The 19,040-nt window shown below is 35.4% G+C and overlaps 1 protein-coding gene across 8 annotated transcripts in view; it reads right to left on the bottom strand.

The window, feature by feature from the left end:
• Positions 1 to 19,040, bottom strand: part of megf6b (multiple EGF-like-domains 6b) — a 70,868-nt gene that overhangs the window by 27,950 nt on the left and 23,878 nt on the right. For 7 of the 8 annotated variants that reach the window (XM_089125357.1, XM_089125358.1, XM_089125354.1 and 4 more), the window contains exon 5: positions 8,033 to 8,155. In XM_089125357.1, the coding sequence (XP_088981483.1) occupies positions 8,033 to 8,155 (123 nt within the window). Of the gene's footprint in view, positions 1 to 5,651; positions 5,867 to 8,032; positions 8,156 to 19,040 lie in introns of those variants that run through there. The other variant, XM_089125360.1, reaches the window with a different exon arrangement.

The raw sequence follows: 19,040 nt of genomic DNA, 5'->3' as shown, positions 1-19,040 counted from the left end.
TCATCAGATTCAGTACAGTACAGCTTTAATACACCTTGAATGTACGAACACAACAGCAGTTGGTCTGCCGTCTGACATCATGAGTAAATAAATATCCAAACTCCTTTTCTATAAACTCAAACAAACAAAGAGAAGTGGCCATTTGTTTCATATGCTCGTCATGAAGATTTAGAGCCAACTACAAGAAAGAGAAAACAAGTACATTCACGGTTCACTGAAACGTAGGTTCTCAGACGGTTTCGTGGTTTAGAAAGCTGAGCGGCCCACAGAGATCAGAGCTAACAGAGTCACGGCCGGTTGAGAAACACACTGTTACTTCTCTGAGATCAGCTTTCACACACACACACGCTTGACTGACACAGCTACTAGTGGCTTTCCCATGACGCTTGCAAAGGAAATTGGTCATATGTGTGTCTATGTGTGTGTTTATTTCAATAAATCAGTTCAAAAGAAATAAAAGCATATTAAATCTTTAATGTTGTATATGACAAAAATAATTAATTGATTCATCACTGTGATTTAACTCAATTACTGTAATTTTATTAATTGTATTTAATGCAAATTTATCTGTTGACATCCGAATTGTAAACTTACTACATTTACATACATATATAAATATTTGTAATAAAGCTACTCATAACTGAAAGTGTGTCTGTGTGTGTGGATTGTGTTTGAGAAATTAAAGTTTCCCAACTCTGTACATTTTTATGCCACATTTTTTATGCTTGATTGACAGTAAACAAACATGAAATCCAAACACAACTGGTCGACTTTTGTGGATTTGACCATAAAGTCGACTGAACATCAAGCTCCTGAGGGTGTCCTCTCCTGCTAAGAGGAAAAATCCTAAAAATTCACAACTGTCTAGATCCATATGATTGCACAGCGGGTCTCTACACTGCTTTCTCTGCAAACAAAACCTGAGAGACGCCGCCAGCACAAGCGCCGCGGACTCCAAGAAGAACAAATCAGATTCGTGTTAGAGTGACCTTTGACCTCTAATAAAATAATGAGCAGCTTTGTGTTACTGTCACCTCATGACATCATCACTGCAGGAGATGTTTTCATTGGCCAGTTTTCCATTAATAGCAGCAATCCCGTAATAGAAGCCAAATACACAATTTTCCTTTCGAAAGATCCGTGTGTGAGTTTAATCCAAATCAGGGTTGGGCAAATCTACTCTAGTTGAAGTTTGACTAAAGAAATCTCTTGATGCACTTCACAGCTGAGCTCAATGTTGTCTCCCATGGCACTATGGGATAGCTGGCACTAAACTCATCTGGTAATGGGAACCAGTCGGTTGTTCAACTACATAAAACCTTAATTACAGACTGAGACGCCAAGAGGCCAAAATAATCACAGACTTGTCCTGCAAAGCATGAAGATGTTTGTTTTGAGCTGGAAATAGGTCAAATAATAATAATATTTATTTTAAAGACAACTTTTCTCACATTTATTTTGAGTATACATCAAGTGTATGGTCAATTTATTTTGACCATACATCAAGATGGTATTTGTCATATTGCCGTTAATTTGATTTGAATAAAAACTGTATGACAGACTGATAAACTATGTATATATATATATATTAGGGCTGTGCAAAAGTTAATTGCGATTAATCGCATCCAAAATAAAAGTCTGTGTTTACATAATATATTTGTGTGTGCTGTATATAATTATTTTGTATATATAAATACCTATGCATGCATGTATATATTTAAGAATTATTTGCGGTTAAATTCTGTATATATTTATAAATACATAATCTATATTATATAAATATAAATATTTTATATATGAATAACATATTTTCTTAAATATATACATGCATGTGTGTGTATTTATATATACAAAATAATTATATACAGCACACACAAATATATTATGTAAACAGAGACTTTTATTTTGTATGCGATTAATCGTAATTAACTTTTGCACAGCCCTAATATATATATATATATATTGAGTTTGAGATAGAGCTGCATGAGTCAGGATACATTGAGAATCACAATCTTTTTGTTTAAAACAGAGATCACGATTCTTCCGTGCTTGAATAGACAACTAAACCAAATAACATGTAATTTACTAGAGGCACTGATAAAATGTTAATTGCTGAAGTCTATTTACAATGTTTAATTAATTGGAATTTTTTTTTTTTTTTTTAATTATTCAATGACTGTATTCAATCACTTGTTTCATTACTGGATGAATCAGCATTTGTAAACAAATCTCTTAAAGGGGTGATGAACTGAGAAATCAAATTTTCCTTGAGCTTTTGCCATCTAAGAGGTCATCATATTATAAGAGTATCCTGTAAGTTTTAGAACTGAAAACGTCCTTGTTTGTCCAATAAAAGCTTTTATTGACACCAGGCTCAGCAAACGACTCGTTTTTCAAAGTGGGGAACTATGACGTCAAAGAGAACAAAACCCCACCCCCGCAGAAGAAGATCGACGCCCACTTCAACACAGCCGGTTTAGCCCCGCCCACCGATTCGCGCATAGCTAAATACGCCGAGCTATGAGCAATACTAAATATTTTGCAGTGCCTGGTTGTGAAAGCTTCCTCTGGATTACAATAGGACTGCATGGAGAAACTTTATTTTTAATGACGTTCCAGCTGATAAAACATCGTCGTCTGTTCGCTTCATTTCACTGAGGATTGTCCTCTAAACAAGACTGGATTTGCAGAGCGATTAAGAGTGAAGAACGGTGCTGTGCCGTCTATATTGGATCTGACAGGAATTTTAACAACATACGGACTCTGGGTCGAACATGTATGGGCGAATCATTCCGGTCGCCATTATACAACATTGTGTGTGTGTGTGTGTTTCTTTCAATAAATCAGTTCAAAAGAAATAAAAGCATATTAAATCTTTAATGTCGTATATGACAAAAAATAATTCATTAGGTGCTGTGATTCATCACTGTGATTTAACTCAGTTATATACTGTAATTTTATTCATTGTATTTAATGCAAATTTATGTGTTGACATCCGAATTGTAAACTTACTATATTTACATACATATATTTAATATAATGTATAAATATTTGCAATAAAGCTACTCATAACTGAAAGTATTTTTCTGTGTGTGTGGATTGTGTTTGAGAAATTACAGTTTCTTTGAAGTTTCCCAACTCTGTAATCAGTGGTGGAACGTAACGAAGTACAAATACTTCGTTACTTTACTTAAGTACATTTTTCACGTATCTTTAAGTAGAATAAATAGTGCATACTTTTTACTTTCACTTCGTTACATTTTGCAGCAATTATTCTACTTTCTACTCCACTACATTTCTACAACTTCTGTTATATTTTCATTACATTTCCTGATCAGTTTTTCCCCGGCCAAAACGTAATCTGACCGTCCGTTCGTTGCACGTTTGTCTCACCAGTGACGTTTGGTTGCCATAGATACATCAACTAAATGCGTCTCGCACGCAGTGTTTATCGTGCAATTTATACGCGAAAATTTGTTTTTACGTGCATAGGAAACACACCGTGTGGAATATACGTTTGGTTAGGAGTATGGCAAGCCAAGAGGTTCAGAATTACACCATAAATTAATCGCGTTTATTGCCAAACATAGTTTTTAACATAAGGACGTTTTCAAAACAATTTCCACAAAGTGCATCGACGGGACTCATTATAATAATATGCAAAATTGCTATCCACTTACAGGAGTGGGCGTTTACTTCCAAGTCTTCAGTGCGAGACGCTAGGGCTGCACGATTATGACAAAAATCATAATTGTCGATTATTGCCTTGAAATTATAATTGCGATTATTAATTACGATTATCACAATTTATATTGAATGATGTTTTGAACAGCTTTATGCCATTGTTCGAAGTGACTGCATGCAAATTGTTATATCAAAATAAAACGGCTGAAAACTCCTGAAAAACTTTCAATGCTTTTATGGTTTAAAGTAACACCAAGTAACTTTTCCTCTTCGGTCGCCCTACTGGTTGGAAACGAAATTGTCCATTGCCGCTGTCGTAAATAATTTAGCAAATAAGTGAATTCGTAAATAAGTGGACTTTTTGTAATTGTGCCTTTGAACGATTACATAATTGTGGCATCCATAATTGTAATCACGATTACAAATTCGATTAAATGTGCAGCCCTACGAGACGTCCATTAAAACCCAGCGTTTTTCAGGTAGGCTAAAAACTTGGGTACAAAATAGCATATTACTTATTCATATGGATGTTTTTGAATGCAAAAACCAAGCGAAGTTTGGTGACAAACTTCTTTTACTGAATAATCGTGCAGCTCTAGTTTAGTTTAAAACAAACTCACGATCTCGTCTGAAACATGCAGAAATCTCCATTTGTTCTCCCGGCGTCTTTCAAACAATTCAATTGCGATATTCTTTCCAATGGTAAGAACTTCAAACGAGCCTCGAACTGATTGAACTTCCCGAACATGTCTCTTTATTGATATTTAATTTCCAACTGATGTGGCATCTTTCATCAAATCACGGTTGTAATAACAGCCTGGAAAGCACATCTAATGTTGCCAATAGACTTTGCCGTAGCCAAAACACAATATTCACCAATTTGTCTGATTACTTCAGCCCACTTAGCTCCACTATCTGGCTTGGCTCTTGAGAGGTTAGCTGTGGTTCATCCGTCACTGGGATCAGGGTAACCCACACGCAGTAGTAATACTGGAAGTATAAGCCACTGATTCATGCGTGTGCCAGAAGATCTCCAGCCAGAAACGCTCTCACTTTCCATCTACGCTGCTGTTTGGTTTGGGGTTTAGTTAAATGATCAAGAAATGTTTCCCCACATTGGTGAAAGCATTCGGTTTGGCTTCTATTGAATATGTTGGAACAATTTATCGATGTACCTCGAGGCTCGCTGAGTCAGACGAGGGTGTTCTGTCTCTAAAATACTGATGAACACATACTGTAAACGAGATATTCTAGTATAATGACAACTGTGAAAGATGTGACATTTAAACATGTCGTCTGCTAATCATTTTAGCTATAAAACACTGATTAAAAAGATTCTGTGGGGAAGTACATTTATTTTACAGAAAAAAAATACCTGAATAAGTTAGTTCAGGCAATAATAAAAAAACAACAACAAAGTAAATATTATTTTAGTACGCGTTAATATCAACATTCTACTCAACTTTCTGATTCTGGTATTCCCATCATGCACTGGGGCATGAATAATTATTAATAAGGATGCATTTTCATTGTTTTCCAGCTGTATTTACACTGTTGTCATTGCTTTTGTTGTTAGGTTTAGTAACTTGCTGGTGCTTGAAACCGAGTAAACTTTAACCAAATAGAAATTACCCGACAACCTTTAATTGGCCAAGTTACTTATTTTTCTTTTTATTAATTTTATTAAATTGACTTATATATCTGCGTACAAAAACTTGTTCTGTTAATGTTACGAAAAATCTGAAGAAAATTAAAAAATATTTAGAATATCTAAATATTAATGTGGCTTCTTGGCAACTATTTTAAGTAAAAAAAAGTTTAATTTGAAGAACTAAAATTACTTAAACTAATCTAAAAAAACATTATCTAAGATATTAAAAAATATATAAATATTTCTAGACGTTCCGTTATATTTCTTACGATGAGGATCCCTCTGCAACTTTAAATGGACCAATAAATGTTCTCACCTGGTATCTGGTATCCCATAATGAATCGGTTGTATCCACGGAAACAGTGTGGCCTATGGCAGTGTCTCAAATCATGCCAGTAGCCAGAGTAATAGGCCACATCAACAGGATGAAAATGAACCCCAATACCAATGAGACAAAGCATGAGCCAGCCTGTCATGATTTACAAGATATTTAATCATAAATGTGTGAGTGGAAAAGCAGCAGATGTCTCATGAACGTTCAAGCCGTCTGAGAGGGAAGGACTGAAACACACGCTTTTATTCCCTCCTTCCCTGTGAAATACCTTTCATCTGACTCTCTCTCACTCTCTCTCTCTCTTTCCTTCTTTATACAGTCAGCATCTCTTGCTCATATATTTCACATCAGGAGTTTTTGGAGTGGCATACACTGGTTATATATAAGGATTATGATGTCCGACTTCTGATTGGTCAATCTGTGGCCCAATATTTTCCTGATCATCCTCTTTCTTTACATAATACAAATGAATAAATTACGGTATCATCTGAACACATTGTCATATAAACCTGTGCATGAAGCCTGCAGTGCTCATGTCAAAGGCGTTCACATACATATAAAATATGTGAAGCAGGAATTGGTTTAGTATGAAAGAGTTATAAGATCTAAACCATCTGTAGGATGAATACAATTTATATCTGAAACATCAGAAAGATGAATAAATCCCTAAGTGGCATGTTTTAGTGGATATGAAGAACCAGAAAGAGAAACTGTCTCCTGAGGCCAAACACATTTCAGTTACACACACACACAAATTCCAGTGTATTTGGAGACTTTAAGAGCCACAGTGATTAGACTGTGGCATAAAATAACAGGAAAAAAATAATGTATCTATAAAAATATTGTAATGTAAAAAATAAATAATCTATCTTTTCATCCATCCATCCATCCATCCATCGAGTCAATCAAGTCAAAATGGCATAGGTTTCAGATGTAAGGTTTGGGATCTGTTTAAATGCACACAGTTAAATGAACATGAATAAATGAAATCAGACAATGGACATAACGTCCAATAAATCAAGTTTTGCAATGATCAACAAAGAGGGTCTCTGTACTTTGCACATGTGTCTCTTCAAACGTTTAATAAATAGGCTTGTTAGTATGCATTTTTTTATAATAATAGTGAATGTCCTCCATTTCGGTAAAATCAGAGTTCTAGATTTCCGCATGAGATTCTAAATTAGAATTCCGAGCTTCTGAATTTCCGAGTTGAATGGAACACAGGAGCTGCGTCCGAAATCGAATACTTCCCTACTATATAGTATGTGAAAAACGAAATCCGAAGTCCGAAATCATCCAATTCGAAAAGTAACCGGATGACCTACTACTTCCGGCGAGATTCTGAAGTGCACATACGATGGACACTTTACTATCCCATGATGCCACGGGAGAGGAGTCGTTAGTCGTTATATCTGAAAATGGCGGAAACCGGAGACACGGCTGTAACGTTAGATAAACACAGACACACATGCGTATCTATTGATTCATTCATGTTAATTTATCGATGGTAAACGAGCAAATAAATGGCTTTTTCCTTGCCAAAAATCAACATCTGTAATTGGTCATAGGGGTGTGTTTTATGGGGTAAAATGTATTAGGTAAATAAGAAGTACGTTCTTGTTTGAATATAGTACCTATTCACATAGTCCGCGATGTCGAACGCAGACCGAGTCCGAAATTTTCGCATCCGTTTTTTCCCGCATTCGTGATTCGGTGGCTCTGAATTGACAAAACACCATTCAAACTGCTTGCTACGGATGCGAAAAACGCATAAAATTGAACCCGATCCGATTTATTTTAGGACGGATGAAATTTTCGGAGGCAGAGTGTAAGCGTTAGAGCCAGACCGATTTATCGGCAGGCCGATATTAGGCATTTGTGTTTTCCAAACTATCGGTATCGGCAGTTATAATGGCTGATAAATGAATATTTCAAAAATAAAATAAAAATGGACGAAACACGCTTCAACCATGTCATGAGTGTTGGAATTGTATAGTTTGTCCACCAGAGGGCCCAAGTTTCTTTTTAAAATGCATTATCATATTGTTTTAGTTAAAACTCATAAAGAACTACAAATATTTAATGTTAGAGAAATGTGTTAATGTTTTGTTGCGCGTTTGTGAAAAAAAATAAAAAATAAAAATAAATATCGGCCGATTTATCGGAATATCGGATTTTAAAACCAACAAATATGTGTATCATTATCGGCCTTCAAAATCCTTTATCGGTCGGGCTCTAGTAAGCGTGATTGGTCGTATTCGAAAATTTCAGACTCAGTGTGCAAGTCCCTTTGGGCTGGAATGACAAGACCAGCTTTAGAAGCAGCTTTGCTGAATCAGCATGAGAGGTCAGACGGGACTCACCCTGACATGTCCTGCCGTCCTCCTTGAGCTCTTGACCGGCGGGACACTTACAGTAGAAGCTGCCGATAGTGTTACAGCACACCGCTTCACAGCCTCCATTGGTCTCCTCACACTCGTTCACGTCTGACAGTGGGAGAGAACAAACACACATTACAGTCTGAAATACAGATGCAGACCAATCTTCTCCAGATGTTTACGAATTGGAGACATGATATGACTGACTGAGCGGCTGTATTTGTTGCCGTGAAAAACAAACAACACTTATTAAGTGGGAAAGGGCTTTGCGATTTGAACTAGATTTGACAAAAATTCAGAGGTATATTTTTACAGACTCCTATAGAAAGAGGAGCAAATGGATCGCTGCAATTCACAGAAACGACTGGACTCAGTCAGAGAAAGGTGGATTTGCAGTTTTGCGTCAATATGCTGAATTTAGGTGTAAAACCATACCCATATATTTAGTATTGTTATATACATTAACAAACTAATCAATTAAATATTTATCATTGCATATTCGTTATTGGATGTTTTTTAATAAATAAAAATATTAAGTTTTAGGGCTGGACGATATGATGATATATAGGCTATATATAACACTGATAGTGATCACCCGGATTTAGACCTACCTATATTGTGTTTATATAAAGCGTTCACAGGAAATTCGCTTTATGTTTAGGTCTATATTGCTTTTATTTCCCCGGTGTCGAAATCAGGCAAACATAAATGTCAGGCAACACGATTCCTGGCTGCATGTCAATATGGATCACTGGATCTTTAGTAAGTTGTAAGGAACACTATATTGAGTCCAACATTTAGTTTAAATTGATAAAATTGTTCGTTTTACTCACATTTTCGCAGTTTCCCCTATTAAATACAGTTACGCAGCAGATCTTTTGCCACTCAGTCAGGTTGTTCCTTCGGGAAAGTGACATCAATGCATTGCAAAAAAAAAAAAAAAAAAATGTCTTCGAAATCTAGAATTATTTGTAATATAGTTCCAATCTTTTTATATAAGGGCTGGATACATAAGAGACTCACTGCAGGTCTCAACAAGCGCTTATTGGTGGAAAACCATTGCCAAATTAAAACATAATATCTTATTTCCATGCACAGTTTTCCATCTCAAAATCTAACATAGTCTTAATAAAAAGAGATTTTGCCCAAGTAAATCATGTGTGTAATTAAAGGCACATTTAGCAGTTCCTCACTGTAACTGAATTTGACAATAATGTTTTTTTGATTGTTGAGTTGAAGCTACTGAAACTGGACCATCGGTTGAGTTTTCATTAGAAAGTGCTCATGAGAAATATTTCAGTTTCCATATCTGATGCTTGTAATGTCAGACGGTTTGATGGATTTTGGGTATGAGAAAACACAAGTACTGTATGATTCTCCTTCAAAATGTGGTCCAAAAAAATTAGTAAGAGCAGAAAGTGCTTTCGCTCCATGTTCAACAAAACCGCTTCTTTTTTCCAGTGGACACAAATCATCTCAATGGGATGGCGAGGGATGTTTCCGCATTTAAGAGGCACAGTCTCTTCCTCAAACCACATAAGTTCATCAAAGAAGGGGAAGAAAATGACATTAAAGCTTTTACCATTCAGGTTTCAGCACAGATGTTGAACAACCTCCAGTCACACATCCAGCTCTCACACTCAAACACATGGAGATGTTTATGAGAAAATCAGTTTGTCGGTTTCCCAAAACATTATTTCAATAAAACCCTCGCCTCAACAAATTGGCCCCTGAAGAGCCGAGCGATGTGTTCAGGAGGAGGGAATTAAACATAATGAATGAATGAATGAGAGGAATTCCTGCCGGACGGGATCACACCGTCACACACGTACACGACACAACAGTGAAAGCTAGCTGCTCAGTTTGATGTGCAAAGGTAGAAATATAATGCTTTACAATTCAAATTCAAATATAGAAGGTAATGCATTAATAAAGACGAGGCTATGGTCCAAACCAAACCTCTAATATTAAACCTCGTACCTCCAAAAACCCTACTTGTCAGGAAATTAAAAAAATAATAATAATGAAACACCTTGTGGTCGTGGTTGATACTGTGGCTTATATGTGGTCAGACATTACTGAAATCAAGCTGAATTTTGGTGAATTCTGGACATGTGACAGTTTTAGGATCCAATGGAGTTACTCGGTTTAGAATGATTTACGAAAGAAAAGAAAAAAATTACCAAAAATAGAGTTAACAATGATAAAAAACAATCACTCTTTATTAGAAATAAACTACTGAAAAAAACAGTATTGTTCATTTAAAATGATAATTACTAAACTTAATGATTATTAATGAGAACAAAACCCATTATAGCATTTAAAAAAATAACTTTTTCTTTGCATTTTTTTAGGAATATCGTTGGCTCTTTGATGAATTGCTTTTCTTCCTGTTTTGTTTAAATCGCTTTAGATATATGTGCCTGCATAATGCATAAAAATATATGTACAATATTTCAACAAAATGTTTTTTAATTTTTATTAATATTAACTTAATTGATAACTAAATTTTAATAAAATTTAGAAATAAATATAAACGATTAACAAATCTACTGTATGTATTGGTTAATGTAACTATTGCAACTAATTAAGCTAATGTCTACAACATATATTGTAAAGTGTTAAAGCTTCAGCTATCAATCCTGCAAAACATAAATTATGTACGATATTTTCTATTATATGCAACCACGAGAATAAAATGATTGACAGATCAGTAGTTACGTCAACCTTCGCATATATTCATCTACATCCTGACTGTAACATCAACAAGGACATGGAGACGAACAACATTCCTACACCGAGAGGTCGTGACCCCTTTCATGACCCGAGGGCGACCTGCCACCGGGAGACGGTGTGCGGGGTCAGTGAGGTCAGGGGTCAGGGGTCAAGTCCACATAATGAACTGTGTAACGCACTGAAAATGAACTAATTAATCCCCAAAAATTGGAAACTTACTCAAACTAAAGCACAAAAACAGTTCATTTAGAAACCATCACAGTATCCGTCTCGGTAAGTTCACTTCATAATCATATGAATAATCAACACCTCCTCCATGGTTAACACTATTGCTACTAATAGAGAGTGTCCCCTTTTTGTCCATTCATTTTTCCCACAGGGAAGTTTCCATTAAAGCATTATAAGCCATGAGCCAAGCCAATCAGCTACAAGGAAAATCACAACATATATATATATATATATACACACACACACTTGAACTTTATAGCTAGCTATAGTATATAAACAAATGTTTCATTATTTTGAGAGCGTAGAGAGCTCGATTCGACTCTCTGATTGGTGTATTTTTTGCACAGCATCATGGGTAATGTAGTTTTTCACCAGGAATTCCACCATTAAACACAATCGAATTTAAAACTAAGTTGAAAAAATGCGGGCTGAAGAATTCAACAGAAGCAAATCCCATCGATTACCAGGTTAACAAGTTTAAAGGTTAACAAGTTGTCGCTCACCGTATGGAGTTAATGAATAGAGTTTTTACTTCCGGAAACCGGCAGTTGCAAAGAGGTTAGCCAATCACAACAGAGATCATTTATATATTAAATATACTTGCCTGCCTAATTCTGAGGCTCAGAGAGAGTGAAAACACTCATGAAAAACTAAATCATGACAAGAAACATTAAAGTTTTTGTTATAATTAAAATGAATTAAATGTAATTGCATTTTAATTGTAACTTTTCTCACAATCTGCGTTTTCATTGCATTACATTTAAGTGTATTTCCTTTCATTTGTACATTTCTCTGTTGTATTTTAAATCTTTTTTAATCAGTTTTTCCTTTTGCCGTTCTGGGTTTTGCACAACGTGAATTGTCTTAACAGAGAACTGGCAGGGAATTTGATGTTGTGGGTTCAGTGATGTTGGCGGGTTCAGACACGAAAAGATCTCTGACATCACAAACACAAACCAGAAACAAAGAGCCAGCTGATGTTGAAATTGATTTTCATCAAAATCTTACTCGAAAAACACATCAATTATCTTTATGTTCATGTTTCATAGCGACAGACTGTTGTGAAGTGTGTGTTTAAGCAAAAAACTTACATGGAAGCCAAGCTGGAAGAGTAAACAATGAGCATTTTAACTATATATTTAAACATTTGCAAACTCTGCAGGAAAAGAATTCCTAAGTTCAAGTTATAAATCTATTACCCCGAACACACACAGACGTGCAAATATGCACACATAACACACACATAAAACATGATATACGTTTTACAGCCCATAACATCCAGTGCTTGAGAAAATCTGTTTAACCTCTGCTCGGGTCCTTTGCCATATGTTCAGATCTATGCGAGCCGCTACATCTATGCCAAAAGTACAGCATTTCTGCTATTCTCGTGTTTTCAAACATGCTTACACTTATACACTGTTTCTGAAGAATGAATATCCAAATAAAAACTATGTAAAACATGTGTGTTGACATTCCATCAGACCACCAGCAATCGCTCAGAGCCGTCTGTGTCAAACTGAGAGATTTGTGTGTTTGCATTCCAGATGTGCATCGAGTGACTTCCGCTCATGGAGTCTGAAGTGTGTTTCTGTGTAGACGGGGGTCCGGAGCGTAGCTGATGGATCCTACGGGTCAGACGGAGCCAGAGAAAAGCGTCCGGATAGGACCACAGGGTCACCAAAACTCATACAGTGGTGTGAATAAGTTTGGACACCCATGCTAAAGTTGCCTAAAAAGAGGAATAAAAAATCATCTTTTGGAAATTGATCTTAATGGCTTAATTAGAAAAATTAGGAAAAATCAAACCTTTTAAGGACACCAATTTTCTTTGTGAATGAATAATGTATCATAAATAAATAAATAAAAACAGGGTGCATAAGTCAGGGCACCCCTATGTTAAATTCCCATAGAGTCAGGCAGATTTTAATTTTTAAAAGCCAGTTATTTCATGGATCCAGGATAATATGCATCCTGATAAAGTTCCCTTGGCCTTTGGGATTAAAATATCCCCACATCATCACACACCTTCCACCACACCTAGAGATTGGCATGGTTTTACTTCAGTTAGCCTAATAGCTGGTTTGATTTGCATTAAAAGATGATCTTATGGAAAGTACCCCATGCCATTCTCTAGGTGTGGTAGAAGGTGTGTGATGATGTGGGGATATTTTAATATTTATATTAATATCCATATTATCCTGGATCCATGAAATAACTGGCTTTTAAAAATAAAAATCTGCCTGACTCTATGGGACTTTAACATAGGGGTGTCCTGACTTATGCACCCTGTATTTATTTTGAAAAACATTTATTTATTTATGATACATTATTCATTCACAAAGAAAATTGGTGTCCTTAAAGGTTGGAGTTTTCCTCATTTTTCTAATTAAGGCATTAAGATCAACATCCAAAAGATGATTTTTTATTCCTCTTTTTAGGCAACTTTAGCATCGGTGTCCAAACTTATTCACACCACTGTAAATACACTCATCAATAAAAAGCTCTGCAAAGCACAAAGTCTTCTCTATATCAGTGTTTCTGAACTCCCTGAAACACCTCGAGTTTCTTCCGGGAACGAACACGTCACAATATTCCTCATTATAATAATTAATATGCAGAATAAAGGGGCGGGGCCTGGTTGAGTTAGTAAGTAGTGTGTTAAACTGGCAGTTATGGTAAGAGGCGGGACATTTCCCAAACACACTCGAAGCGCTCGACGAATCACAACACACTGCTCCAGCCGACCAATCAGAGCACAGTGCGCTTTACAAAAGGAGGAGCGTCATCGAGACAGGAACTAAACAGAGCGATACTGACGCAACAATGGAGAATATGAGGAAAATAATGTGTTTTATGAACATTCAAGCTTGAAAACCTATTCTAGTAGAGCCCAAAAACATAATCAAGACTGTAAAATGGCATAATACGGCCTCTTTAAATTGATCAAAAAGACTTAAGGATTTCAAAAAAGGCATTTATAATGTTACAAAAGATTTCTTATATTTATATATATTCATATATTTTTTTTAAAAATTGTATTATTTTTTCTATTCATTGTTTCAATATTTTTACAGCTATTTTACCTATTGCACTTTTTTAAAACAGTTTTTCATTTTTAATTGTAATAATATGTCATAATATTATAGTTTTTACTGTATTTTAGGTTAAATAAATGCATTTACTAAGTCACACCAACTGTAATTACAATCACTTGGAATAGTAATTCACTTGTTTCCTCAAAAAAACTAAACAAACATATAAACACTTGATTTGACAAATCATTCATGTCTGGAGCACAATTACTGGAAAAAAACGGAGTTAATGTTAATATGAAAAAGACTAGTGTTCTGTGTATGTGCAAATACAAATCCCGTCTCAGTCCTGATTTATTTCTCACAATGACAAACTGATGAACAAACAAAAAGGTAAGAAGAAAAATCACGTGCGCCATCCATCATCATTGACACTGTAGAGAGCACACACTGCCCCCTGTTGTCTACATAGTGCACTTAAAAGAAGCCTGAGGGTCACACTTATGATATACTGCAGCCACACATAATCTATAACAACCGCCACTGTCATAACCAACCTCTCCAAACTAAACAACACACCACATCTGCTCACACGCATGAACAATGGGACTCTCACTTATCTAATGTTCAGTTCAAGACGGATCAGTTTAGACAAAGAACGTCAAAATTGTATAAACACTTCATGTAACTGAACCGTACAGTCCGAAAGCACATTTTAAAATTTGTACCATGAGGTATGGGACGCTATACAGCCGTTTTCTTCATATTGCAAAGACCAATGCATTCAGATACCAGTCAGAGTTCCCCGTGCATGCATTACTTTTATTCATCTCCTTCTGATAACAACAAAACATATTCACGACATGCAGATATCAAAGCATAACTTACCAACATATGACAGATCTGTCCGGACGGCCTCCTGCGCCGACCGCACGTTTATTATGAACTATATCCCTGTTCTCTCGACCACATGAAACTCCTGCTGTGAATCTGTATCAGAGACTTTTACAGCTAATCATTGGTGTTTATCCTCAAACATCTGCAGCTCTGCTGAGACTTTTAAATCAATGAATGTGGCCGTGTAATGAATCTATAGTTGATGGTGTCATTTGATTTGTGGTACAAGCACATGGAATCTGGTAAACTCGCAAAGCCTTGGCCAAGTATTCGTGTCTGTGTACTTGTATAAAAGATATTTCTGGTTTTAATGTGACCACATCTGTACACAGAATCACACACACTCACACAAACGACTAACATCTGACAGGCAGCCGTGGATGTAGAACTGACAATTATGTACTTTATGATGCTTTAATTAAAAGCTTTTTTCAGCAGATCTGCTATAGCTGTGGGATGAAATGACATGTTACTAGAGAAAGGAAAATGAATGAATGAATCGATGAATCAATCAATCAATCAATGAATTAATGAATGAAAGAAAAATATATATAGAAACTAGGGTTGTCAAACGATTAATCGCAATTAATCGTATCCAAAATAAAAGTTTGTGTTTATATAATATATGTGGGTGCACTGTGTATAATTATTTTGTATATATATATAAATACACACACATGCATGTATATTTAAGGAAAAAAAAACATTATTTATATATAAAATACTTAAATTAATATATAATATAAATTATATATAAATCTATATACAGTATGAAAACATTTCTTAAATATATACAAGCATGTGTGAGTATTTATATACACTCTAAAAAATGCTGGGTTGTTTTAACCCAATTTTGGGTAAAATATGGACAAATCCAGCCATTGGGTTAAAAATGTAATTTAAAAATGTAACCCAATGGCTGGGTTTGTCCATATTTTACCCAAAATTGGGTTAAAACAACGCAGCATTTTTTAGAGTGTATATAAAATAATTATACACAGTGCACCCACATATATTATGTAAACACAAACTTTTATTTTGGATGCGATTAATCGTTTGACAGCCCTAATAGAAACATAAGTAAATGAATAAATTAATAATAATAAATTAATAAAAATAACAAATAAAGAAAAGACTAAATAAACTAGCAAAATAAATAAAAAGTAAATAAGAATAAATTAAGAAAAATAATAAATTGATTGAACAATAAATTAATAAACTTAATTAAAAGAAAAAATGATAAATTAAATTAATAATAAGAATGAATTAATAAAAAATACAAGAATAAACAAAATAGAAAAATACTTAAATTAATAAATAAATAAGAATAAATTAATAAAATAATAAATCATTAGACAGCTATGAGATTACATGGACAGCAAAAAAAAAAAAAAACACACGTGTGTCTCAGAAATCTCAATAATGTCTCAAACTGTGCACAGATTTGCCAAGAAACCAATATCTGCAAACTGCTGAGATCTTGACATGAACTCAAACATCTCTCATCAAAATGCTTCCAAAAGCACATTTTCTGCTCTCCACATTCATGTTGTAACTCTAAACTCTATCATCTCATTTGTGTTTTGTATTTTAAATATTTACCATCATGTCCTTAGCAAAAGAAACTTGAGAATGTCATCTATCCATACAAAGAGTGACGGATTACACAATTACTATCTCTGAGCGATTGTTTCATAAACTCTCAAAATCACTTAACCTTTCCAGAGAATTTTTTGCAATGAGTTCAACTAGACAAAAACCATTCAAATTCCTCACATATCAGTCATTGGAACAGCTGTGTTTTGGTTTTACACAATTCTTCTTCCCAAGGTGTGTGTTGACAAGACACGTTCAGCTAGCGAGTTTTTCTGAAAACCTCTGAACAGACACTTTGAGGACAGACAGAAGTCCTTTTCAGATTATTTTCAGCCTTTTCGACAACTATAAGTCAAGTTACATTTATTTATATAGCGCTTTTAACAATACAGCTTTACAGAGATAATAAATGCAACAAAGTTCGTTTCCAGAAGAAAATATGCTTCCTCAGTTCAGCTTAAGTAAGTTCAATGATGTTTCATTTTTGTTCAAAAAAGTTATTTAGTTGAAAACCATCATCAAAACCATGATGTCAACCGTCCAGCTCAGTTCAGTTCTCAAATAATAGTGTCAATCAGTGGTGGAATGTAACGAAATACAAATACTTTGTAACTTTACTTAAGTACATTTTTCACGTATCTTTACTTTACTTAAGTAGAATAAATAGTGCATACTTTTTACTTTTACTTCGTTACATTTTGCAGCAATTATTAAACTTTCTACTCCACTATATTTCTACAACTTCTGTTACATTTTCATTACATTTTCTGATCAGTTTTTCCCCCGCCAAAACGTAATCTGACCGTCCGTTTGTTGCACGTTTGTCTCACCAGTGACGTTTGGTTGCCATAGATACATAAACTAAATGCGTCTCGCACGCAGTGTGTTTATCGTGCAATTTATACGCGAAAATTTGTTTTTACGTGCATAGGAAACACACCGTGTGGAATATACGTTTGGTTAGGAGTATGGCAAGCCAAGAGGTTCAGAATTACACCATAAATTAATCGCGTTTATTGCCAAACATAGTTATTAACATATAGTAAGGATATGGTTTATATTGCCTTACAAGCTTGTTTCAGAAATGGTGACAACAATTTTTTTCCATCATTATTAAACATCATTATAGGAGTAGAATTAAATGTTTTATTAATCATTAGAAAATAGTCATACAGAGAATCAATTGTTATGCAAGTACTTTTACTTTTAATACTTAAAATACATTTAAAATCAGGTACTTTTTTACTTTTTACTTAAGTATGGTTGTTATTGTGTTACTTCTACTTTTACTAAAGTAAATATTTATCTGGTTATTTGTACTTTTACTTAAGTACTGAGATTCAGTACTTCCTCCACCACTGGTGTCAATGCAGACAGATCAATATTATTGTATTAAACGTTAAATTTAAAGCCCCCAACTAAGCGAGCCGAGCCAATGGCAACAAAGGTGCAAAAATGCAGGTTTAGACCTGAAACATGATATTTCAGGGGTCTAAAGACACCTTATAGGTGATATATGTGTCCAAAAGGCTCTGAAAATGGCTTTAAGAAGACCCTTTATAGAGGCTCAAACACCCTCTGAGCACATTGGCTTTTGGTTAAGACACTCAGAATTTGTGTCAGTTTTGTTAATGATGCTTTGACATTTTTCAAACGTAATTAGACGACCTCCTGGCCCCCTGTCAACCCGGAGGATCTGGCTTTGTGCATTGATGTGTGTGTGTTTGTGTGTATCAGCACTGTATGTACACACACTTGTGCGAGAGAGCGAATTAGAGTGAATTTCCCGCCAGCCCCGTCTCAGTTGGATGCCCACCGCATTCGTGATCCGAGGACGCTAAGCTCAACCAGACGCCACACATCCCTGTACTTCTCTCTCCATGATGGTCTCTGCCGGGCTCAAAAAAAACGTTGACATCCAGACAAAAGATTTGTTTTGGTTTGCTCTCAATCCCGTCTGGTTTACAAAGCTCCTGGTGTTAACAAGAGACAGAATATGTTCCCCGAACCCCGCAGGGCTGATCTTTAACCTGCGCTCTGCTCTGTATCTGACGATACCTGTTCGGGCCTGACGGACTTGGGAATGTTGTGTCGGAGCCTGCAGGGATACCAGGAATGTCCAAATTACTGCCTAATTTCTGCATGAGCTACTCGGTGTACGTGGATCATGTGAGTTAAAGGGTTAGTTCACCCAAAAATGAAAATTCTGTCAGTATTTACTCACCCTCATGTTGTTCCAACCCCGTAAGACCTTCGTTCATCTTCGCAACACAAATTAAGATATTTAAGATATTAAGATCACTCCTGCATACTAGTCCATAGGCTTCTTGAGGGACTGGCTCTTGCTGTCCCCGAAAAGTCATTAAAGACATCGTTAAAATAGTCCAAGTGACTACAGGGGCTCAATCTTAACTTTATCAAATGACGAGAACACTTTTGTGCGCAAAAAAACAACAAAAATAACGACTTTATTTCAACTATTCACTTCCTTCTCCATGGGCCTG

The sequence above is a fragment of the Pimephales promelas genome, chromosome 21, assembly GCF_988280905.1.
Source record: "Pimephales promelas chromosome 21, fPimPro1.hap1.1, whole genome shotgun sequence".
Classification (NCBI taxonomy): Eukaryota; Metazoa; Chordata; class Actinopteri; order Cypriniformes; family Leuciscidae; genus Pimephales; species Pimephales promelas.
This window is presented reverse-complemented; position numbering and strand designations above follow the sequence as displayed.